This window comes from Gymnoscopelus microlampas (genome assembly GCF_963454915.1).
Source record: "Gymnoscopelus microlampas genome assembly, chromosome: 20".
Taxonomy (NCBI): domain Eukaryota; kingdom Metazoa; phylum Chordata; class Actinopteri; order Myctophiformes; family Myctophidae; genus Gymnoscopelus; species Gymnoscopelus microlampas.
This window is the reverse complement of record NC_139957.1, coordinates 48665942-48692319: the sequence shown is the minus strand read 5'-3', so window position 1 is coordinate 48692319 and position 26378 is coordinate 48665942. Positions and strand designations below refer to the sequence as shown.

At 42.0% G+C, this 26378-nt stretch overlaps 1 protein-coding gene and 1 long non-coding RNA gene across 2 annotated transcripts in view; both read right to left on the bottom strand.

Annotated features, from left to right (window-relative positions):
- Positions 1–8473: 8473 nt before the first annotated feature.
- LOC311035872 lies at positions 8474–10041 on the bottom strand. The gene is made up of 3 exons (XR_014599799.1): positions 10012–10041; positions 9113–9246; positions 8474–8561 (listed from the first exon to the last, which is right to left on the bottom strand). It is a non-coding gene; the product is annotated as an uncharacterized lncRNA (long non-coding RNA).
- An 11-nt stretch (positions 10042–10052) lies between these two features.
- LOC311036186 (dual E2 ubiquitin-conjugating enzyme/E3 ubiquitin-protein ligase BIRC6-like) overlaps positions 10053–26378 on the bottom strand; it is a gene marked incomplete at both ends in the record, with an annotated part of 24720 nt that continues 8394 nt past the window's right edge. Inside the window, 11 exons of the mRNA XM_084044718.1 lie at positions 10053–10076; positions 10136–10218; positions 10561–10744; positions 11515–11730; positions 11962–12093; positions 12762–12889; positions 13393–13530; positions 14969–15105; positions 15502–15721; positions 18565–18935; positions 19598–19785. Of these exons, the coding sequence (XP_083900844.1) occupies positions 10053–10076; positions 10136–10218; positions 10561–10744; positions 11515–11730; positions 11962–12093; positions 12762–12889; positions 13393–13530; positions 14969–15105; positions 15502–15721; positions 18565–18935; positions 19598–19785 (1821 nt within the window). The remainder of the gene's footprint in view (positions 10077–10135; positions 10219–10560; positions 10745–11514; positions 11731–11961; positions 12094–12761; positions 12890–13392; positions 13531–14968; positions 15106–15501; positions 15722–18564; positions 18936–19597; positions 19786–26378) is intronic.

The window sequence follows — 26378 nt, the reverse complement described above, 5'->3', positions numbered from 1 at the left end:
TTCTTATATTATTTGACAATTTGGCCAATGTTTGACAAGTTTTCATAGTATAGTTTGTTTTTGATGGAGTAATGGTCTTTTTCTTTCTTTCTTTTTTTGCAGGTATTAAACTAGCTGGGGACCCCGAGAACCACTGTGTTAGTCGACCAGCCACAGCCCACTTTGTAGTTACTAATGTAAGCTGGTTATGGTGGAAATAATGACTGAAGGAGTATGGGGAAAGTGAAGTGCTTGAAGGGCTGAGGCTCAGTCTGAAGAGGTGAGTCTTCAGATTATGACGGAACATTGGAAGTGCAGACTAGCAACATCTAAAATGACACATATGCTTTTCACGGTTTTAATGGGTTAACCACTTGAACCCTATTTAGCATCCCTATTCTGGTCGAAACATTCACCGTAAAATAGCCGATCTACAAGCTCACAACGCATCCCAGACATTTGGTGTAGAGGGTAAAATGAACAGCACAGAGCCAAACTGTCAAGTTGTGTAAGTATTGAGAGTTTAAGTGGTTAAATGTCTGAAAATACACTAATACATTAACATGAATGCAACAAAACACTGATGACAGTGCTGTCAAACAAGTCTATGAAGCTATCTGTGAAAGTTTGATCTGCCACACAATTTTATCTGTACATTGAAACTATAGGATACCAGGTAAACAAAGAACCTAGTATCTTCACTCTAACGTTCCTCCCCGGTATCAGTCTGAACTTCGGCCCATAGGGAGCGAGTAGGAGAAATCAGAAAATGATTTTGATGCTTTTCACTGCAGTTGAAACGCAGTCAGTGATTGGCCCGATCATTTTCTGATTTCTCATACTCGCTCCCGAAGTCCAGACTGATGCAGGGAGGAACGTGAGAGTGAATCCACGTTATCAGTCTGGCCAATGCCATGCTAGTGTTAGGGTGGTGTCAGGGTATATTTTTGTGGTGTTAGGGTGGTGTCAGGGTATATATTCTTGTGGTGCTAGGGTTAAATTCTTACCCTCTGGTAGCATTCAATCAGGGTGTGCATGGTCTATAGAAGGTGGAGTTCCCTGCATCAGGATCCTGATCCACTCCCTCAAGAATGGATCCACACTGAGGTCAAACACAAAGGACATGGGTCACAAACTGATGCACACAGTGATATTTATAATCAGTAGTCACTAGTCACTAGTCCACAGATGCTTTGACTAATGGACAGCATACAAATGCAATAAATCACAATAATAATAAAAAAAAAAAGGAAAACAATGACCGTTTCCATTTGCAAGGGCCAGGAGTGAACTATTGGCCATTTGACTGCATGGTTAAACTAGGTTATACACTTGTTATTCTACAAGGCACAGAACTTCAAGAAATGTTAGGTTTGGAAACGCACGCCTGGTCGCTGTCCATCACTACACAAGTTGGCAGAGACTTATCCAGACATTGGCATGTAGCCTTTGAGTGCAAAACACGCTCTGTGAAACCAGCTTCACTCTTTATTAGTGATGAGTGTTTGAACCACTTTCAACCTGGTGTCCCTATTTTGGGCACGTCATTATAGGTGCAAATTGTCAAAAAAAAATGTTTTATAATTTTTAAAGTGAAAATGGAAGTCGTTTTCTTTATTCATTGTATGATAAGTACATAGGGGTTCAATGACTTAAACCCTATATACTTAGATGGGTGTGCAAGGGGTCTGTAATTGGCCCCGTCCTTTTCTATCACTCATCAATCTCTGCCGATCTACAAGCTCACACAATGCCTCGTGACGTGTAGTGAGACGATTTTTGTTTTCACTGAATGTTTGCCTATTACGACAAGCCCCGAATAGGGACGCTAGGATTCATGTGGTTGAACTGGCTAAATGCAGAGCTATACTAATCAAACAGGAATACAGCAAAAACACAGAACAGAGCATAATGGCAACAAGGTGAAGAATGAAGTCATTGTCAAATACCGCCAGGAGACGTCAACATTCAAAGGGGACCTACTGACCTACTGACCTACTGACCGACAGAGTTGGTCCCCCCGCCACCGCTCACTATGTTGACCGGCTTCAGGTAGGAGGAGTTGTGGGTGGAGGCAGAAGCATTGGAGGAGGAGGTGCCCAGGGACGAAGAGGTGGTGCTGGAGCTGCCCAGGCCAGAGGAGGGGGTCTTACTGGAGGAGGAGGAGGTCTGGGTGAAGGGATGGGTTTCCCCAGCTTGGTGTGAAGCTTCACCACCTGGGGAACGGAGCAGAGCAACACGTTTGAGGGTTTGTTTTCCAAACAACAATGCTCTCATATCATAAATCTCATATTTGGGAACACACATGTTGACATCTTTGTTATAATTGCCAAAACACGTCAAAGCTAAAGTTCTTGAGAGCTTCGCTGGTGTCCAACACTCGGAGGATGAACCAAAGTAGAGGTTCAGAGAGCTGACAGGTGGAAAGAGAATCCTAGGAAAATGGAAAATGAAATACACCACTTTTTAATACGGCCAAAACCCACTGAATTTGTCATAAATTCAATTTTAACCTCCATGAATTAGCATGTGCTAGGAAATAAAGGGATGGGTTTCCCCAGCTTGGTGTGAAGCTTCACCACCTGGGGAACGGAGCAGAGCAACACGTTTGAGGGTTTGTTTTCCAAACAACAATGCTCTCATATCATAAATCTCATATTTGGGAACACACATGTTGACATCTTTGTTATAATTGCCAAAACACGTCAAAGCTAAAGTTCCCCTTGTGACTTATGAAGCTGTAAAAGGATTGGCTTATGTCTTTATTAAACCAGATATGCAAATATGTTCTGTTTTTTTTGTCCTTCCAAACACCTGAACCAAGCATAGAACTTGCGTACCGGTCAAATATGCATACATCTGTGCCAAATATACACAGTATAGAGACAAGTACACAACGTCCAGTAAGCCTGCCTGTGTGTGGGCGTGTGTATATTGAATGAGGGTTAATATCTTTTGTGACCGTTTACAATCCATTATGTTCCTAAATAATGTGTTTATCGGTGTCAGCCAGGGGTCTATAATGGGCCCCCTCCTTTTTTACCCCTTTACAAATATCTACAATCTCACAGTGCGACACGTTGAAAGATTGTAGATTAATGTAGTTAACCACATTAATCCTGGTTTACCCATTTTGGGCATGCCATTATAGCCAAAGGTTTAAAGACTTAAAAAATATATTTATCAAAGTTCTCAAATTTTGAAAAATAGTCAATGTATAAAACTTCATAAGACAAGCTGTGAGCTTGTATCCAAATGGACCCTAATGCAGTGGTGGGGTCCAGGGACCCTCAGGGTTCCTTGAGGTGGTTCCAAATAGACACATACAGGTCTGGAACTTTTGAGAGTGTACAAATGGAACCAAATGGACCCGTACAGGTTCATTTGGTTCCATTTGTACACTCTCAGAGTTATGAGGGGTCATTTAAATTAAAAAGTTTGAGCACCACTGGCCTAATGCACACCAAACTGGAGGTCATCAAAGTTTTTAAAAAGCTTTGAGAATGACAGCTCTAGGAGGACTTTTCTTCACCATGACGAGTCCAGTCAGTGGCGAGTTGAACGTACCTGTCTGATAGTAGGACTCTGCCACTGTGGGCTGGGGCTGTGCTGCGGCCACAGCTGATGTAGCGATGGGCTGCTGGTAGTATTGCTTGGGGTCATAAGCGACAGCCGGGGCTGTAGACCGCACATACGAATATGTGTCCTAATAGAAATGTGTATGTGTGTTTGTGTGTGCGCGCGCATATGCACCCATGTCATGGAAGGCCTTGAGAGCTTCGCTGGTGTCCAACACTCGGAGGATGAACCAAAGTAGAGGTTCAGAGAGCTGACAGGTGGAAAGAGAACCCTAGGAAAATGGAAAATGAAATACACCACTTTTTAATACGGCCAAAACCCACTGAATTTGTCATAAATTCAATTTTAACCTCCATGAATTAGCATGTGCTAGGAAAATGTGTTGAGCATGCATGTTCTTTTTTCCTGCAATGTCCCACTTAACACTCATGAAGCTAAACACGTTTTACCCCTGAGATTAGGTAAAACAGGTCAATGTCATTTGTCATTTTGACAAACCACAAGGAACGTTTATCAGAAAGTGCAAACTATTTTCCAGAGCATCTGTGATGCATGTAAACCCCAAGCTGCCTTCAACGTGTGCTCTTTCCTCACCTGTCTGCCCATGTAGCCACAGGCCATGTATGTGAGTATGGGCTGCAACATGACCTGGACCGAGGTGGCCCTCTTGCTGAGAGTTGTGAGGATGGTGAACAGGCCGTCGCCCACGGAGATGGCATCTAGACCACCGTGGAAGTTCTCGTGTTTGGTCAGGTGAAGACCACTGGCTCCTACAGAGGGAAAACAACCACCATCAACTAAGCCAGTTTATTAATGAGATTTGAACACATGCAGTAATGGTTTCCGATACAGAAGGCAGCAACATGATCAAGTTAGGTCCTCACGGAGTTGTCTTGCTTTTCTTCAGCTTGTTAACGCGTAACTAGAAAGTTCATCATTTCAAACCGGAAGCAATGCAGTCAGATGGAAAAATAAATAATTGACTTTGACAAAAGACACTTGTCACATTGTAACAGGGTTTCTACACTTGGGTTCACCTTAAAGGCTTATTAGTATTCCTTATTTATGCCAATGCATTCCATCAGCCGGTTAATGGCCTAGCTTGTGGCTAGTGGTATAATTATAATAATTGTTTTATGGAGTCTTAGGGCAGGACAAATGGCATAACACTTTCCGCATAAAGGGGCCAGGTATCCAGGAGGGGCCAGATCCAGGACCATTTTAAATACTTTATATATGGACACAAAAACAATGTCTAGGCTTTATGTGGATGGTGTTAATACTTGTGGTAAAGACGACTCCTGCTTCAAAACAGAGACCCTAGGATTACAAGCACTTACTCCATGGACCAAAGTATGTCCATGGATGATGGCAGTGAAACACATAAGTTGTCACTACACAGAACACCATGACAAGACACTCGTACCTCTCATTGGACAGGATGTGCATGAGCTTGAGCAGGAACTCGCTGAACATCTGCGGGCAGGTGGATGACAGGTGCACCTGCAGTCGGGTGAGGAACTCCTGCATGGCCTGGGTGGCAGTGGGGCCCACCTGGGAGCTGTGCTGGCTGGTTCCGTGGGGGTTGCTGCCGGAGAGGAAGCGAACCAGGACATGCACCAGTGTGGGGTCGGACACCATCTGCTGAGCCGTGCTTTCCTGACCACCCAGCCCATTGCTGGAGGCTGCAAAAAACCAAGGAAGTCAGCAGTATCTTACGTAGGGAACCAAGGGGGTAATTTATTAATTCATTCATCATACACATACAAAATGGTAAGGTTGAAAACAACAACACTGACTTAATTCAGATTATATATATATAAACCTCTTTCTAAAAAAAACATACCAAGTGTTGAGTACTGACCACAGGCCGGCATGTTCGTCATGAGGGTGAGCGAGTGAAGAACCAGACACCAGGTCCTCAGGGAAGTGTTGGGATACCAAGCCAGCACGGTAAGGAAACTGCTGATGGAGGCGGAATACACATACACATGCAGTAAAATCCTGGTTGTTAATATTACTCTGATAGTGTACAAATGTTTTTTGCCTTTAAAATTAAGATAGCTTTTATGGTCTTTCAGTACATTTTTCCCGAATAATAATACAATATTCAAAGAATAGTATGTTGTGCGTGTATTAAAGACGGCCAGCTTGCCAAATCAAGATTTACTGCTGGGGGTTAAGTCATCTTGCTACACAGCATGCTTTCTAACACTGAAAGCCTTTTCTCGTCTCTCCCATAAATCAGTTTTTTCACTAGCAAGCCGGAGAAGATAAAACCTGTTTCCACACAGTACTTTATTTTTTTGACATTCCAAAAGAACTGTGATGAGGAACCACTAGAGGAATCACTGTAGGTCAAAACTTTACACGTTTGAATAGATTATTTTCTCTCTTTTTTTTCATTTTATGCTTTATTTCAGAGGCAGACAGGGAGGAGAGAAATGCAAGACAAGATGGGGGATTCAGATTCAAACCCATATCCTCACGCTCCCTAGGAGCATAATTATCCTGCACTAACTGGCTGAGTCACCAGGCACCCTCAGAAAAGTACATACAGCATTATGATGAACACTGACCTTGGTTGAGTGGGATGGCGGGCACTCGGCTGGCATTGAACATGAATATGTCAGAGCCGCTCTCTTCTGTGCCATTGGAGCAGGAGTTGAGGCTGAGGGTCAGCCACAGCTGCAGAAGGGACTCCAACTAAAGCACAAAACACCTCATCAGTGGGATGGAAACACACCAAATGTGTAAATAAATGCAACTGATGGTGACCTTGTAAGCCTTTGAAGTCAGTTTTAATCTAAGCCTGTAGAAGTGGTATTGAATTCAGGGAGTTTATAGTACAGCTAATTGAAAAGGGACGAAGGTTTCATGAACCCATGGAAAAACACAGACAGCTAGGGTAAGGGGCACATTACATTACCGCCACTGTTTCCCAAATACCAAGCTGTGGAGTGTCGAAAGGGAATGGGTGGACAAGGACAGAGTGACATGCCGTAACGCATCATAACTCTCTAACCTTTTGCATGTGTGTTTTGATTGCACAGTATCTGCTGTAATGTAGCCATGCTGTATGGCAAAGATTGATATTTGTTCCGTCTCCTCCTGCCCTGAAACCAGGTTCAACTTGTATTTATTGTTTAGTTTTTAGCGGTGCCAACCGCTCTATATCTGACTTTGTCTGTGTGTCCGTGTGTCCGGGTGTCCGTGTGTCTGTCCGGGTGTGTGTCTGTCGGGGTGTGTGTCCAATAAACAAACATTGATGACAACATCAATACCGGGCTCATCAAAGGCACCGCTTCCTTCACACAGGGTGTGATTTTTGAGTGGTGCCAACCACTCCTATATCTGACTTTGTCTGTGTGTCCGTGTGTCCGGGTGTGTGTCTGTCCGGGTGTGTGTCCAATAAACAAACATTGATGACAACATCAATACGGGGCTCATCAAAGGCACCACTCTCTTCACACAGGGTGTGATTTTTTCTAACTAGGTAGTGGTACTGCATTCTGACCTGCACATGGTGGACCTGCAGCATGGAGAACAGTTTGTTGAAGCAAGCGCTCAGCATGGGGATAGAAGAGGCCTGCACCATCAAGCTGCTGACTGGAGGAGTGGATCCTCCCCCTTGCAGCCCCCTCAGCAGGGAGTCATCTGTCCCGTTGGAGGCCTGGGCCACTGGGGACAGGGGGTGGAGAGAAGAGACACACACACGTCATGTCATCTGGTTTGACTACCAGGAAGAACCTACAATGACTATCATTGATCGCTAATGTTGTACACCAATAGTACCTATTCTGAACCTAAATCAAAAAGGTGCAAGTTATTTCGTAGTGTAAAACACTGATAAGAAAAGGGTGATTAATGTAGATTTTTTTGTCCTATGATTCAAGATTTACTTTATTATCCGTTAAAAACAAGTTACAAACCAATCAATTAATGTATTAAGATTTTAATATTTGCTGCTGCTTCCCTGCTCCGTATGTGTGTGTACCTGTAGGTGAAGTTGAAGTGAGGGCTTGTAGGATGGAGTCGGCCTGCAGAGTGGCCATCATTTTGAGCATCAGCTCTGCTTGCTGTTCCAGCCCCACTTCCAGGCGGGCATCCAATGCTGTCAAGAGCAAAGACGGGAAAAGGCCAAAGATTACTACCAGGATTTACCAGATCCTATTGAACTGCTAAACCACTTCTAGCAAGAAATTGAACACTGTTAAATTCTTCATCCTTAACAATGCCAACAATCAGGCAGTGGCTCTAGGGGTAGAGCAGCTGTCTTGGAACTGGAAAGTTCTCGGTTCAATCGAGTTAAGGGATCCATATCAAACATGCAGAATTTGCAGACACTGTTGTAACAAGTGATACCTGCTAAATCGGATCATGACATTTATTGAGTGCAATAAATGTGGGCATCGCTCAGTAAATGAGAATTTCATACTGTATCTGAGGTTAATGTCCATATCAGCTTATAATGGGCGCCAGCTTAAAGATAGCAGTGAAATTGCAAAGAGAGCCTCGTCGTTACACTGCAAGAGTAAACATTTTTAATCAAGACAGTGCTAATGGCACCTCGTCTGGTCACAGCCATGATAATGAAGATTTGACACAAAATGTCCTTCAGCTTGTAGATCTGCAATTTTCGGCTAATGTTCCCCCCAGAATCGGGGCGCTAGGGTTCAAGTGGTTAATGTAAAAAAAAGTTACAAGATTTGGGTGGATTTGGGCGCTCCCCTGTAGTAACTCTGAGGACCCCCTAGGGGTCCCGTAACCCCTGTTGAAGACCCCTGCCCTAAAGAAATGAAAAGAATAATTGAACTACAATGTCTACATTCACTAGCCCCTTTCTCACCTTGTGACACAGAAACGGAGAGACCCTGTGAGCCGGTCTTTTCCACAGCAGCTGGCAGTTTGGACACGGGGATACCAACCCCTCCTATGTAGGGGTTGTATCCATACGTGCCATAGTCAGCGCCCCAGTAGTCATACCAGGTGCTGCTTATAGGCTGAAGGACAGGAGGGAGGGAGGGAGCAATAGACAAAAACAAAAATACAAAATGTAATCATTCCTTTCTCAACACACATACCTGTACATTTGTGCTTGCATGCAAACTACCACAAGACAGCACAAGACAAAAGATAAATAAATAAAACCGCTACAGTTGGTTTAATAGTTGCCTATGGCTACATTTACATGCAAGAACATTTTAAATTACAAACTGAGAAAGGAAGAGTAACACTTTACCGACGATGGTTAGCTTGGCCAATTGAATGCATCTACACAATTTAATAGGTATTCAGTAGTGTTGTGGAGCTGTGTACTGTGCAGTAACAATTCAAATATCTTTTGGATGGGTTGAGGTCAGTGTAGCTACATTATTGATGCGCTTGGTGTTCATTTGAACTGGTGCTTGAACTGATTTATTTTTCACTAAATCAATTGTTAACTGGAGGGTGCTATGGCCAATACCACTAGCCAAATACCAATACAGTATAGGAGAAAACACAGAATAAATGCAGAGTTGAACAGAGACAAGGGAAGTCAGGCTTAACATACCTTAAATACTTTGGCGGCGAGTGGATCCTTTTCCAAATCAATATCTAAAGGATCAATATCAACATCCATCAGGTCTTGTAGCAAGTCAAAGTCTATGTCTTTATCTTTTTCCAAAGATGATAGAGGTGGAGCACCTTTGGATAACGAAAACAGCTTTAATATTGCCAAGCAAGCACACTAAAAAAACAACCAGCAAGTAAACTCAAACTGGCCTTTCTTTAGAAAGTTACTAGGCAATTTTAAGGCCGATTAAAATCACTGGTTTCTCTGTAATATAGGGAGAGTCCAGACAAAGGATTTGTTGGCCAACACTAGTCGAAACCATCTGACAACTTCATCAAATCCAACCAACTCTACCAAATCTGTGCATTCTTATAGGAATGTCAAAATCATAGAGAAGAGCCAAATTGAGTTGAAGGTGGTTTCTACTACTACATTTATGTCAGTAATTACAGCCTAAGACAGACATAATAGTTTACAAATGGAATACAAATCTAATCATGACCATGCAGACATGACTGCAGTTGACATAAGAAAACGCATGTAATCAAATTGACATGCCATGAATCTGCAATGTTTGAACTCTCACTTCAAAAAGACAAAAACACAAAAAAACTGTACATTAACAATGAAGGCTGCAAATACCCTATAAAAAACAAAACAGAATTTCCGCACAGGAAGCCATACAAGTACTGCAAAACAACACTGTGGAAGAAAACAAAATACAACATGCAGCTATGAAAAGAAGAGGGGAAGGAAGGGAAGAAAACATTTTTTTAAAACATAAAATGCATCACCGTCATCATGATCATACAAATGTGAGGGTTCATGGGGGGAAAAAAATCCATGTGGTGCTTTTGGGAGCGTGTGTGTGTTTACGGGGTGGCCTACCAACGCACTTTGGAAAACAGAGGAGGTACCAGGTGTACCTGTGATGATATCAGGCGCCAGGACCTCTTCGATGCTTTCCACCAGGGGGATGGGCGTCTGCTGGGGCAGGGAGTCGTCCGAGTCGGCCCCTGCCCCTGAAGAGGACGACGCGCCGGCCTCCTCCCCCAACGCCCCTTCGACCATCACATCCAGAGAGCCCGGGGACAGCAGTTCACCTGGGGGACGAGGAGGACATAATTGATTACATAAATTACTTTGTGGGCCTTATGTGTCCTTAAAGTAAAGAAAATAAGAAAAAAACTGTAAAACGGTGTCACGCAAAAAAATGCGTTGAGTGCATGTACTGTAGTAGTACCATGTACTGTAGATCAGCTATTTTCGCTTGTAGATCAGCTATTTTCGCTTGTAGTTTTGCCATTTTTTAAAAGCTACTATTTAATGTATCAGTTCGATTAACTGTTGCAACCCCTTTGAACAAATATGACACAAACACCACTTGACAATGTCAATGCATGTCCTACCACTCTTATTTGCCCCACAGGAGCAGAACCGCCTACCTGCCAAGATGTCTTGTAGCATGCAGGTGAGTGAGTATTGGGCCCAGGCTCCTCCCCAGGAGATGTCCCCCCGGTTGAAGTCTGTCCCTACCAGGAGGAGCAACAGGCGTTCCAGCTGTTGCTCCGACACTACCTCACACAGGTGGATGGTGGGTCGGGTGGAATTCGCTATCCTAGCTAGGACCTAGAGTGGACACACACACACACACACACACACACACACACCCACACGAGAGAGAGAGTTCATGCTCATGAAGCAATAGTGAACTGAAAAATATACATTTCCTTTTCACTTTCATCTATTAGTCCAGGGGTCTTCAACGTTTTCAGGCCAAGGACCCCTTGGCTGAGAGCGAGATAAAGCAGGGACCCCCATTATATATTGTATAAAATATTTATTTTTTCATAGATTTCATCGGCAGCTTCATAGACTTGTTTCACATGTTGGATTCATGTTAATGTGTATTTCCAGAAATGTAACCATGCACTTAAACAATACTTAGTAAACCTGACCTTTCACTCTGTACTTAGTCTGCTCTTTTTTCCCCCTACACCAAACCACTAAAGTTTGGCTAAAGTTCTCCTCAGAATAGGGATGCTTGGTTGAAGTGGTTAATGTAAAAATCACAGAAACATTTGGCGGACCCCTGTAGTAACGCTGAGGACCCCCTAGCGGTTCCGGACCCCCTGTTGAAGACCTCTGTATTAGTCTACAGATTAATAGTTTCATAAATTAATACATCAATTATTAGTACAATACAGACCATCAATCCATCTCTCTTAAAATCACTCCCAGTTCTTTCACTTTTTAATGGCCAGTAATCCATCATTTAATATGGAGGCAGTCAAGAAATCATTTAGGGTGAATAAGATGCAAAAACGTGTCCAAATGACATCTGCTTGCAGACTGACAGGAGGAGTCTAGAACTGCTATTTAATAGGTAGATTTGGGACCTTGCAGACGAAGAGCAGCAGGTCGGCATGGCACGTGAAGTCCATGGAGAGCAGGAAGAGGGCCAGCTTCTGCACGACGGAGATGCAGCGCTCGTGGGCCAGCGTGAAGGGCAGGGGTTCCACCTCGGGGGCCTCCTTGGCCGCCGTGGCCTCCGTGTCCAGCGTGAAGCGGGGACACTCGGCGGTACGCCGCAGACGAATCAGGTCCTTAAAGTGCTGGGATCAAAGGAGCAGTGGGAGAGCGAGGCACGAGGATACCAAGAGTTACTAAGTTGAACGAACATTTAATCATTCTCCATGTTAACCCATGTTCAGAAAGCCCCAACATCACAAGTTCAGCCGTTTTAAGAAAGCTAAATAAGGTCTTTCATTAAATTAGGGTAGCGTTGAAGTAGTTTGTTTTCATTGTGGTAGCAGATATGTGATGATTTATGTGGGAATGCTCACCTTTGATGTGGCCTGTTTGAGCTTGGCCTGCTCCACCAGGAGTTTATAGGAGGAACCTTTGTTGCTCTGGATCTTTTCCTTCTCTATCTGCTCCACCAAAGCTTTCTGTTTTGCTTTCAATAGATTTAACTGCTACAATGAAAAGGGCATGATAAATACACAATCCAACACAACACATTTCACCACCGTTTGAACTCTGTGAGAAGCTTTTAGGCCCTGTGTCTTCTAGGCATCTTGTGTGAGCAGAAAAGTGCCAAAGGCGCTGGGAACAACAAAAATGCTCAGAGGCACAGAGCCAGTAGTGTAGCTATCACTACCACGTAACATACGCATAAACACACAAACTCAGCATGAAGATTTAATGTCTGGCCGATGAAGGAGCACATAGAAACGTTATTGTGGTCCATGTAGTATGACTCCAGATTAAAAAGGTACGACTAATATTAGTTTATTACTGTGCAATCAGAGTTTGTGAAAAGTGACATTGAAAAGCAGTGCCTCCATGAAATGATTGTTGCATCGGCACGTGTTGTGACCTTGTAGACCATCTATTTTGACTATTTTTTAAAGTTTCAAAAATGTATAAATATTATGAAAATGTTTTTTAAAGATCCTGCAGCTCAGAAAATGATGACACTGGAGATTCCAGTACATCTGAAAAACAATCATCACTTCATTTCCAATCTTTTTTTAATGCTTTAATCATGCTTTAATCTGAGTGTTTTGTTTTACGTACTCAACAACAAAGTTGTTGATCGGGATAAAGCTTTTCTAATGGTGTTGGGATGAGACACATTTACCTGCTTTTGGTGGACCAGCTTGTTGCGGATCTTGCGAGAATAGAGTCTGTCCAAGCTACTGTTGCCTTTGGTTGATCTGCTAGAGTTCTGAGACTGCAGACTGTTGTTTATAAAACTCCACTGGTTCCCTGCATTTAATCATGGTGAGACGGATGAAGAGGGCAGAGGAGTTAGTTCAATAACTTTCACTTTTGAGGGGCACTTGCACACAACTCTGACAAAGGCAGTAATTCCCAGGTTACAAAGCTCAAGAAAAGGCAAATACTTTTCAATAGTCATAGAATGGACTTATTTGTGTCAAACCCCTTCTTGCATCCAATATTTGTTCCACCAATAAGATTACTAGAAAAAAAGCTAACTTTGAGTTCAATTAATTGACTTTATATCCCTCACTTCAAGTTGGTAATAATGTTGTCTAGACACCAGATGGTTATATTGGTGAATTATGTAGGGATTTAAATAAAGAATCAGACTGGCATATGGTTAAGAGTCTGAGGAAGGCTGACACACACAAAGTATTTCCTTGACAGCCAATAAAGAAATGACACCAATGAAAATCTAAGCACACAGACTATGTGAACCGGTCCTGTCATCTCAGTTCTCAGTGGTCGATTGCAGACAGTTCAAGTACCTGTGAAGGTCCTGTCCCTGTCCTTCCCTCCAAGGTGCTTTTTAGAGCCTGCAGCCTCGTCCTCCACACTGGCCACATAGTCCAAAAGTCTAGACACCAGCATCACCACCCAGCTGATCATGGGAATGTCCAGCACACCTTGAAAACAAGCGCATACACAGAATGTAATTTTAACACTCTGGCCAAAAGCAGACAGCAGCATTTCAGATATCATGGTTCAGCACACAGGTTACAATTAGGTCAGCATATCTGGGAAAACTGCTTTCACCTACAACTGTTTCAATAGCTTTCTATTTTGGTAAGTATTTCATCTCCCTCATTTAACTTGCAGTGCCTTTAAGGAGTAGTTCACCCCCAAAAATCGATTACTCACCCCTTAGAGACTTGAATTCATGGATATTTTTTTATTTTCGTCGCATTCCTAAGTCAATAATTTGATGACCAGCAGCAGTTCCGGTAGGAGACACAAAGAGACTCTTTGTGTCTCCAACCGGAACCACTGTTTGTCATCAAATTATTGGCTATATCCATGAAGTCTCCATGGGGTGAGTAATCGATAGAAAAAAAGTCATTTTGGGGGTGAACTACGCCTTTAAAGGAAACTTGCAGTCACGTTGCACAATCTGCCAATTCAATGATTTTCTTCTACAATAACGTTATATTAACAGCTTGAAGTTTCTTGAGCCACTATATCATCTTAGTAATACTTGACATCTTGGTATTTTCACTGTTCTGAGAGCTACCTCCTCAAAGCAGTGCCTTAGGTTATACTTATAGCCATAACACATCTAAGTAGACAGCCCTAAATAGAGGCAACACCCCCAAGTTTTCAGTGAGCTCAAAACCTCACCTCTTGGTGAAGTCATGGACTCAGAGGTGAATTTCAATTGATTTCAAAATAATACTACCGATTTATAAAATATTGAATAGTGTAGGGCCTGAATACATTTATGATCTTCTGCTACATTATGAACCATCAAGAACTCTTAGGTCGTCTGGGACAGGTCTGTTTTCTGTCCCCAGAGACAAAAATAAACATGGGGAAGAAGTGTTCCGTTTTTACGTATCACATATCTGGAACAAACTGAGAAAACTGCAGGTCTGCTACAGCTGTCAAGTTCTTTTAAATCAAAGCTGAAGACTTTTCTGTTTGCAGGCGTCTTTTATTGAGGCTTTTGATTCATTTCTTGTACTGCACTGTACCATTATTCTCGTACATTATCAGTTTTATTTTAGCTTATACTTATTGCCTATTCTCTTAACTCTTTAATAACCATTTATAATTGTATTCAAATGTCTTTTACGATATGTGTTTCTTTTAAACATCGTCTTAATGCTCTTAATGTTCTCAATTCACTTTGAATTGCCTTGTTGTTGAAATGTGCTATGCATAAACTTGCCTTTGTCTCAACTCAGAGGCCTTTGAGAGCATTTATGTGTTCACAGTGTGGCAGTAGAAGTTGAACTTGGCTCAACTTCAGTACAGAGATTTTTGACCGGGCTTGCTTGTACAGCACACTGAGATACTGCCAGCTAGTAGTTGTGCGGAATGGTGTGTCAGGTGTTTCTTCTTTACCTTCAGTCCTCCTCTGGCTGGCAGCCTGAGGCTGCTGTAAGGGACACAGCAGGTTGTCCAGGAGGTTGAGCAGGCCCTCTAACACACCACTGTTGCTGAGGGATCTTTGGCCAATGCAGGACAGGAGCATGAACACCCTGGGGTAGATGAGCCATAAACATCATGGAATTACTATCAGCAAGTAATTGACCATTTATAAGCCATGATAACAATTTGTCAGACACAGGACATAAACAGAACTGTATTTTACCAAACCCTATATGTTAATTTTCTTCTGATATGTGGCAAAAAAATATGAAATGCACGAATAATGCTGTAAAACGACACGTTTGGCATCACAAAATGTGTGTTTTGTGTATTATTTGCAGAAAATGACATAGAAGATAGGGATAGTTGATGATCCTACCCTATATCACTCTTAACACTGTCTACTGTCACGTCATAACAATTAATTTTAATAATCAGTCAATAATTAACAGATTTGAAAACTTCATTATGAAACGGAATAGTGAAGCTTGTGTGCCCTCTCTTGCCTGTCCTGGGGAAAGATGAGCAGCTGTTCTGAGTTGTACAGCTCCTGCAGGACATTGGAGAGGAACTGTCCCCACCAGCGCTCGCCACCACACAGCTGCACCAGCAGCAGGCCCGCGTGTAGACGGATTGTGGGCGTGCCGCTGATGCACAGGTGCTTGAAGAGCTCCTCACAGGCCTGGGCGTGGAAGGTGCTCTGGAGTACCGAGGGTACCGCGTGGCCTAGGAGAAGAATGGAGAGAAAGACAGAAAGAGGGGGAGAGAGAGAGTACAGAGAGACATAGGGAGGAAAGACAGAGCGGAACGAGAGATATATAAGGAGGGAGAAACAGATGAAGGGAGAAAGAGAGAGTAGACAGAGAGACAGAATAGGTGTTAAGTGACTGAATAAGTATTTGACAAGAGCAAAATGTCCGAATGGCTTTAAAAAACTAATCATGAGCAAAAGGACTGAGTTTTATCATTCTAATGACCATTAGTCATTAATCGAAATATTAATTACAACGGCCATAGCTGAATGGTTAGAGAGAGAGAGAGAGCCCGCCTGGGAAACCGAAGGACCACTGCTCCTGTTACTAAGGATGGGTTAAATGCACTATATTATTATCATTATTTCAACTGCACCACATACTATAAGTATAGGGCTAAACTTGCGCTGTGTCCTTGAACTTTCATAAATGTAACCAAAAACAAATAATCAAATTGCAGCTTTGTCCTGATCCTACCTCCAACTCATCTGCCAAGTTTGATCTAAATCAGATTTAGAACCGTCTGCCATAGCGATTAAAAAAAGACAGGGGCGAGTGCAATACACCAAGGTTATTATTGATTTTCATTTTTCATTAGTTTCTATTTTTATTTTATTTGGAATATTTGTTTTCAATTTAAGTTTATTTTTAATACATTGTTAGTGGATTTACAGTTTGCTTTAGTTTTTATCTTTTTAAAAGGTTTAGTTTTACATCATAGATCCAACAAGGAAGCCACACCGTTATTAGAACCGGTCTTGTTCCTTACATACTGTATAGCATTAATTCACAAGCATCAGTCATTTACATATCTACGGCAGAGGCAACCATGCAAGGCACCATCCAGTTCACTGAGAGCAAATAGGGGTTCAATGTCTTGCTCAAGGACACTCAAAACTAAACCAGGCGGAGACGGAGAACAAACCCGTCGCTCTGCCTCACTGCCGCCCATAATTTGTCACATATCAGTAAATACGGTATGATATTTAAATTAAAATGAAACCTTTATATTTTAAGTTGCTATCCTTGACTTATTCTCTCCTTGACTCTCACTGTTGAGAAGACTTGGAATACTTTGAAAAGCATTTCACTGCCATAATAACTGCTACTATCTGTATTGTAAGGACGTGACAAACTGAGTGGAAGATCAACAAGGGAAGACAAACAAAGAAAAGTGGGAGCAAAATCATTCCGACACTTTTTTTTTGCATCATGCAAGCATACCGGAGTCTCCTCAAACACCTACATAGGAAATCATTACTCAACCAGTTTTACACATTCATGAGAATTTTATTTTATTGTTGCTTATCTTGCTCCACTTGCTGCCTCTTCAGGGGAGAGCCAACCACAAGGCTAGAGAAATAATGAGGCTACTGTAGGCATTTTTTAACATGCCTTCAGTGTACTCTGGATAGAGGCATAGGACAATCAAAGAAACGGCGAGAGCCTGCCGCTAGGGAGATGATGCATTATTCCCTTTCATGAAAGCAGCCGTGTGAATCTGCACAACGGTGCACTATGTTAGATTAGACGACTGACTGTTAAGGAGGACATTGTTTAGTATGTTTTTTACAGCTCCAAGAGTTCCCCAGCTAACCTTGGACAACTTTGAGAAAGCTACTTTTATTCAACTGCATGGATAAGTGTGGCTGCCAAATGTACTTGTATAATTATCTATCTATTTACGGAATGTGTGTGTGTGTGTGTGTGTGTGTGTGTGTGTGTGTGTGTGTGTGTGTGTGTGTGTGTGTGTGTGTGTGTGTGTGTGGCATAATTTGTGGGCCGTCTAACCGATGCACCTCAAACTTGGCGTGAGCAAGACACTGTGTCCCCCAGATTACAGAGGTGTGCAGTGTCTTGGACCAACGGTTTTCCGATAACCGAAAAAAACACAAATATCTGTGTCTTGACAGTCCATGGGTCTGCGGAGGACATACTGAATCTCTGTGTAATTGTTCGCAGAGCTTTGCGTTACATATGAGCCTCTTTGTCAACATAAGTCCTGCATTGCTCCCGATTTACATCCAAAAGTGTGGTAACGGGTACCAGTGCCACACAGGGTACTCTAAAAAAGGGGTACAGCGAGAACTCTGACAACAGGTACAACGGGATGGGTATTGCATAACAACGGTGGGGCATACATTCCCAATTTACAACTTGCGTGGTCCCCCCTAAGTACATTTTGGGGCATAAAATATGCATCTCCAATGTCCATTAAAAGTAGGTCAAAATACTTGGGTGCCTGGTGACTCAGCCACACACCATACTCTATTCTCCTAGTGAGCGCGTCTTACACGGCTCTCCTCACTCTCTGACCTTGTTTTCCTGTCTCTCTACACTGACCTATCAGAAATAAAACAAATTTTAAAAATATATTTTGCTTTGAAACCACATCATCTTGTTGATCTAGACAAAAACTATCCAACACTCTCAGAGTCAAACGTGTACAATTTCATAGGTTATGCTTAAACACTGTCGGGTCTGTGGGACCCATTTTCAATGTTTACTTAAAGAAATTAATGCAATTCATTATTTTTTCAACTTGAGACTTCACTGGCCTTAGCTCAATTTCTGTTAAGAACATAAGAATGTAGTGCACACTGTGCACCCCTATTACATACTGTATGTGGCTGCCAATTATACTATATATCTATATATAAGTTATATAAGTTATATAAGTCTATTATGACATGTCCATAGTAGGGATGCTAGATGTCATGTGGTTAATAACACATGCAGTTAAACTTAATCACAAAACACTCAAATGAATCACAGCCCCCCCCCACCCAAACCCATCACCCTGCCTGAACCACCCACCATTCTCCTCACCGTTGTTGGAGTGCAACAGGCTGAGCAGCGTGTCCAGCAGGTAGCGGATGATGGTCCTCAGCTGCTCGGTGGAAGAGTTCTGAATCAGCTCCTGTGCATCTGCGACCGTGGCCCCGGCCTCTGGAAGCGTTTTGCGTCCGGCGCCCAGGGACACGCGTAGCCTCTGGACCGCGTGGTCGGCCAGGTTGAGTTGGAGCTGCAGCTGGATGCAGTCCTGGTAGGCGGAGAAGACACGCTGGTCCTCCTCCACAGCCTTGTCGGGCTTGCGCAGGAAGTACTGGGCATTGTTGGCGCTGTTGAGCGGCGGCAGGTCGATGTTCTGCAGCAGCGTCTCCAGCCTGTGGCACGCCAAGTTATACCTGGATGGGAAGAGGGACGAAGAAGAGACACATCACTGCACTTTCCATGGACTCTAAAGGGCTTCAAATTGTGCATATTCGCCCGAAATGTCATCTGTGTGACTTCAAAATATAATTGTGAGTATTATTTTGTGCGAATAACTGTTGTGGTACGACCAAAACGGGACGACGAATTAACCAAAATGAGCATTCCTCTTCCCCTGAAATGACTTGCCATGTGAGCCGACAGCTCCAATAGAATGGTGATTGTTTACTCATTGACAAGATGGAGTGGAGACGCCACTGGGTGCTGCTGTGCAGACATTCCAGTACTTTATGTGTAGAAAGTAATTCTTTTAAAATAATTTCAAGCTGTGAAACGAGAAAAGTTGATTTTGACAAGAAACTGTCTCTCACTGTGACTACATTACGAGTTGGGGCTGCTCCCTGTGAGCATGTGTGTGTGCGCCACTGTCGGAGCTGTTCCTCTAGTCTAGGCAGAGACAAGAGTCTCTTACAATTATTTTATAACTGCCAATTACATTAAACAAATGGGTTATGAAAGTGATTGGAATCAGTGTGGACGGTACTGGCTTGTGTGGTCAGCTGCTTTCACCATTTTATCTAACTTGTAAAGTAACCAGAGTGATGTAACTGTGGGAGTGGTTCATGTCCTGGCTCACCTGCACTGGATGTCCTCCTGCAGTGCCACCATCATGGCCAGGTGCTGGTCCACATCTGGCTGGCTGGCCGCATCGCTCTCTCCCCGCAGCGGGTCGTGCATTAACTTCAGCTCACTCTCCCATGGTAAGATGTAGGTGTGGCCATAGTAGAAGCCCAATGGGATCTGGGAGCGTCCAATGACAGTGATCTATGCGAGTTGAAATCAAACAAGAGCTTAGGTTAGGAGCCACTATGAAGACCCAAAAACATAAAACACACACTTCACGTACTGTAAGTCATTTAGCAAACCACAACAAACTAGCTGCATTACTTTGGAGATCACCGGATTGGTTTTATTTTCGGGAGAAGACAAACACCACAAGCAATGTTTATAGTATAGGCCATTTGAAAACCATACCTACGCTGCTAGATTTCATAGCATGATTATCATGAATGATTATCAAAACATTCCCAACAAAAAACTTTTTTTCGAAAGCATACAAATACATTTAAAAATCAATTAATTAGAGGGGGAAAAGTACTTTAAAGAATTTGTGAAAATAGCAGATCTACAAGCTCGCAACATGTCGCATCTTGTGAGCTTGTAGATCGGCTATTTTCACTAGTTTGGGTCACGGGGAGACATATTTATTTTGGGTCTCGAGCTAAAAGGCAGTGGTGGAAAGTAACTAAGTACATTTACTTAAGTACTGTACTTAAGTACAATTTTGAGGTATTTCTACTTTACTTGAGTATTTCCAATTTCCAATACTTTTACTTCTACTCCACTACATCTCAGAGGCAAATATTGTACTTTTACTCCACTAGAATTATTTGAAAACTTTAGTTACTAGTTACTTTTAAGATATAAATTATTACATTATAAAACATACCTGAACCACTTTAGCCTTATTTTATACATAGTCTATTTGAAAATAGCAGATCTACAAGCTCACAACGCGTCGCAGCGCGACGCGTTGTGAGCTTGTAGATCTGCTATTTTTTAGCATGTGCGACAGTGAAACGTGTCTGGGCGGAAACAATTGCTTGACAGTTTGGTTCCGCATCGACAGTTTCTCCACAATTTAGAGGCAAATGTGGGCATAAATATGATCCTAATATACAATTGAGAGTGGCGCGCATGCGCGACCGACACGGTACGCACGACCGTGTACCGTCTACTCTCATTACGGTCCTTTTCAACCCCCAAAACAAGCCCCAAAAGAAGCGCGACCATCCGCTTACAATAAGCGGACATGGCAGTTGCCAGGTTCAGCGAGAGAAACAACAACAAAACCGCGTCGTCCTCTAACATTAGTCAACCCAGTACAATGCTGCTCGGTGCAGATAAACACTTGTTGAACCAAACAGTGCGTCAAATGAATGTCTATTTACTGCTAGTAAAACAGTCACATTACAACAGCATCTCCTTCTAGAGTTAAACTCATGTTACTCTATACTGAGTCAAAGCCACGTTGTTTGCCATTGTCTCAGTAAAGTCCACCAACATATAAAATATAATTGTTCTGTCTCCTGTACTATGTCTACTGGTCTTGTATGTTATTAATACAACCGTTTTTGTATGGATAGTTATATCAGCACTTTTAACAGCCTGCTCAGGGACTACAGATGAAAGCTAGCTTCTGGCTAACTCTGGTTCATTACACGGATGTGAAAACCAACATGTTGATTAATGTGCACTGTGTCCCTGGTAAATACATAAACATGATAGCAATACTGTTGATAATGTAATCATTTAAAACGTCACTGCCATGCGGAAGTTGTAGGCATACGTTTATAGCCGTTAGCACTGGTTAGCCTAGGTTGTTTTTAACCCAGTTTTAGAGGCTGCTTAAAGTTAGTTTTAGCAGATCTACAAGCTCAATTTTAACAGACAAGATATAACAAATGCAATGTTGATTAAAAGCTGAACGTTCATGTAGTCCAAAAAAGGTGGGGAAAAATAAAAAATAAAGTAATAAAGGCAGGAAAAAAGTATATATCAAGTAATATTACTCACCTCAGCCAAAAGACGACGAAATGAAAGTAGATCAGTGATATATGAACCGAAATCAAGTAGAACAGTTTCCAATAGTAATCTATCATCGACCGGAGAGACCTAGTATCGAGCGACCTAGCATCTGCTGTAAACCTTGAGAACTGAGCCGAGCTCTGCGGTAACGTTGAACTTAAGGGGAGGGACAACACAGCAAGGGCTGTGATTGGTCTGACAAGCAGACATGCGTACATGCGAGAGGGCATCCCCGGGAATGCCCTCTCACGTGTACGCAAGCACAGCCCCCCCCCCCCGCCCACACACACACGCTGTTACACGCACGCACATGCGCACGCACCCAAACAACTATATGACGTGCACACACGAACACGACACAAGCCCCGCCCCCCTTCCCCACACACACACACACACACACACACACTATTACAAGCACGCACATGCGCACGAACCAAAAATAGATACATTTGTTTTCAATGCAAACGTCATTTCACTAATTTAAAAGTTAAAGAGAAGAAGTTAGCGAAATATATAACAGCAATAATAATAATAATAATAATAATAGACATACATTGTAATATTTATTTAACAATGAATATCAATGAATCAATTATATCAATACTGCAATTGTAGAAACACTCTTTTACAAGTACAAGTCTGGTAATGAAAATGTACTTGAGTAAAAGTACAAAAGTATCGCGTGTGGTAGATTGTTGATAGTATTACATTCTTCTCAGTTAGTAAAGTATGTTTACTAATGGCAGTGGATATGAATGAATATATTAATCTATTATTTGAATAGCTTGAATGCACAACATGGTACGTATGTCTACACATATGAAACACAATGTTATACATTATACCAGGGATCTTCAACAGGGGGTCCTCAGAGTTACTACAGGGGGTCCGCCAAATCTTTGTGCGATATGATTTTTCTTTTTTTATATTAACCACTTGAACCCTAGCATCCCTTTTCTGAGGAGAACTTAAATAGCAGATCTACAAGCTCACAACGCCTCGCAGGCGTTGTGAGCTTGTAGATCGGCTATTTTTGGCAAAGAGTTATAGGTGTAGAGGGAGAAAAGAGCAGCAAAAGTATATCTGAAAACGCCTGAAAACGTTGAAGACCCCTGCATTATACAATATATGCTGTACCACCCCCCAACGGGGGTCCCTGGCCTGAAAACGTTTAAGACCCCTATGACTGCCACATTTCTGTGCCCTTGTATTAGGTGTTACAGTGAATAATACATCTACAGAATGAATATATGCTTCCAAAAAAGATGCACACCTTAAAGGATTTGTCTCTCAATGATCAAGTTATTTGAAACTTGTCCGCCATCTTATCATATAATGTAATCATCCAACTATATTACATCTATGGTCTTGTATAAGATCATCCTGAACATTCCTCAAAGCCCCTTTGTTTAACTCATCACCCTATATCGGTTACATTCATCAAACAGGTGGTATACCTAGTTTGTGTAATCTGAATCAGAACAGAAAGTCAAGACTAGTGTATAAATTATGTTAACACACATTGTTAGCACACAATCACACACCAACCTGAAAATAAGTATATTTAAAACCAAATCTTATCAGATGGGGGTCTGTGGACAAATACATGTTAATCTTTTGTCGAAGCAGAAGCAGTACTCCCTGTCATCGTCGAGAAGGTGAAGGTGGCAAACGAAGAAGACTACGTCCTCACACTCTATGGGAAATGAAATCACTGAGTCTGAAGGGACAGCAGTTAAATAAAGAATCTTTATTTATATTTCTAATTAAAGTTACAATTGTGTCTTTTCACCAGACTCCCATGAACTACCAAAAGACAAAGTACAAAGTAACCAATAACGAAAATCATACCAAACATTAAAAACACTTATATAGCTTTACATATAAATCTCTAAATTGTCTGGCACCTTCCTACCTCTATGACTGCCTAGAGAGATATGTTCCAAACCGGCCCCTCAGGTCTTCAAGTGCTGACCTGCTCCAGGTGCCTACAATGACATATAAAAAATACGGTGAAGCAGCATTCTGCTTTTACGGACCAACAGTGTGGAATAAACTCCCATTACACCTAAGACAGGCAGCCTCTGTCGATAGCTTTAAAGCACAGCTCAAGACCCATTTCTTCACTCTTGCTTTTAGCTGATTCTTTGGTTGATTTTTAAGTCCTCACTGTATTGCCTATTTTAATGTTGTTTTATGCTTTTGCTTTTATTTCATTTTATTTTTGTTTGCTTTATTGTTAAATTGGTTGTAACTGTAACTGTATTCTTGCTCTGTAAAGCACTTTGCGCTGCATTTCATGTCATGAAAGGTGCTATACAAATAAAGTTTATTATTATTATTACAATCAGCCCATCGTAACTGAAATAAAGAAAGTACAAATAGTCAAGGGAACCAATAAACTCTTGTGCTCTGCTGGGGTGCTGGGGGGGAATAGCCGAGAGCTGGCTACAGCTCCTCTTTATAGTGTCAGCCTCTAATCACACATGAGCTGAGAAGGGGAGTGACAGGTGTCTAGCCAAGACCAGGTCAGCATAGACACTAGGACAAATAATCATTAGTGAACACATAAGCATAGAAAGACTGTCGACTGAGGTGTTAATATTTGGAATTAACATATGCTTTATCGAGAGTGAGAGCTACTGTGATACTTCTTAGCTGTTGAATTTGAATCACTCTGCTGGGACGTGGTGTTCACTCTCCATTCCGACATCTCACCACTCCGACTAGTGGCTTCCGCGTGCGGTTAGGGTTAGGTATAGGGTTCGTCAACGTCGGAAAGGCGACATGTCGGAAAGGAGAAATGCACCCCTGGGACGTGCATGACAGATTTCAGTGAAGGCCTCACCCAAGTAATGCCATTTTTTAAACTTTAGTAACTTTAACCTGGTTACTATACTTAGGAACTATAATGTATAACAGAGAAAAGGAAAACAGTTACTTTAATGCGTTAGTTTAATCCCATGTTTCTCACTGCAGCATAAAGTCTGTCAAGTGCATAAGTCTCACTTTGGTCTGTCGCTAGACAACATGATTCACTGCAGTGTAGACTACATGTTGTCTTAGCTTGGCTTACGTAACTATTGTTTGTTTTACAGGTCAATCCTCATGTCATTTGTGCTCATATATGCATTGCTGAATGTTGTAATTAAAATGATCTGAAATTAGTGTCATTAGTAAATGAGCACCTTCTTAAATGTGCTAGCTTGACTCTGCATTATTCTCAATGTAGGGTCCAGCTACTGAAAGCAAAAATGCCAGGAAGGTGCTGGCTGTGGATGAAACGGCCTTCAGGTAGTGGTGCGAAAGACAGAGTCGGGTATTGTAAAACAAAATATATATATTTTTTAATTAACAGTTGCTTTATCAAGAGTGAGAGCTACTGTTGAGTGAGTTTTTAGCTGTTGAATTTGAATCACTCCATCAATAAGAGAAATTGTTCCTCTATGTCTAATATCAGGGATATTTCTTGCTTACAAACTGATGGCTGTGCAATGCAACTTAAACCATAAGGCATGCAGTAGGCCTAAGATTGTATTTTCAGTTTTTTCACAGCAGCATTAAGTCTGTCAAGTGCTTAAGTATGCACTATAATCCTGCTTCACCTGTTTTTCACTCCAGAATGTTTGTTCTCAAAGCTTAAACTTGATCTGCTAATGATTTGTGAAATGTCTCAGTTCCAGAACTGAGCCGTCCGAACTGCAGTCCCTGAGGCAGCATGTGGGCGACCTTCTAGATGGAGCTCAAGGCCTGCAATAGGTCACACAGAAAATTCAAGGTGTAGTGTCTGCTACCCAGGAGCTGGTGGAACCACAGGCAAAATGCCTGCCTACTCTGCAGAGGTATTGTTTCCATTTTGCATCGGTAACACAGTAATAATCCAATATAGTATTGGAATTAGTGTTGTGACAACTGGCTTGAACGGTTAAAATATATTGACCGTATATAAAATTTTGACGTAAAAGAAAAAAATATGGATTGAGAGACAAGTAAATAAAATGTTAAGACTTTGCTTTTCAGGAAATAAAACAAAGAGAATCAAAAATCATTCAACAAATATGAATGGAGTCAGCTATCCATACTAGCATAGATAAATGTCTGATTTTCAAACCCAACTTTTTATCAAACCAAAATTGTATCTATTGATGACATCATGTCACAAGACGGACATTTGTCCACCTAGAGTAGTCCACACCAGTTATGGCTGGTGTGGACACTGAAAAATGTGTGTATAATATCAATGATAAATGATAAAATGTGTGTTTTTCTTGAGTGTATTTTTTCTTTCTTTTTCTAAATAGAACCAATGACACAGCCCATGCTGTCCTCCTGCTCCAAACGCCTGGCCGGGTGTCGTGTCTGTATTGCAGAGCGGGAGAACGGGCCTTGCCCAAATGCAGAATGTCAGAATGTCTGGAAATATCTGTACATCTGTAGAGTCAAGTGAAGAGACCATAGATCATAGTTATACTGCCACTACTTTCAGCTCATTTGCATTACAACATACCATTTGTTTATCGCAAATGAAATTGCAATCTCATAAAACTTTTAGTAACCAGGTTAAAGTTAAAAAGATGGCATTACTTGGGTGAGGCCTTCACTTAAATTTGTCAAATCTGTCCCAGCAGAGTGATTGAGGTCGCCCACATGCTTGAGCTCATACCATACCTATGAGTGCTGTCGCTCCACCCTGAGTTTGAAGTGCTGTCCGTCAAGTGTAGGCCACCTGGTTGTGCCTGAGCTCATAGGAGGGCAGGTGGGAGGCTATC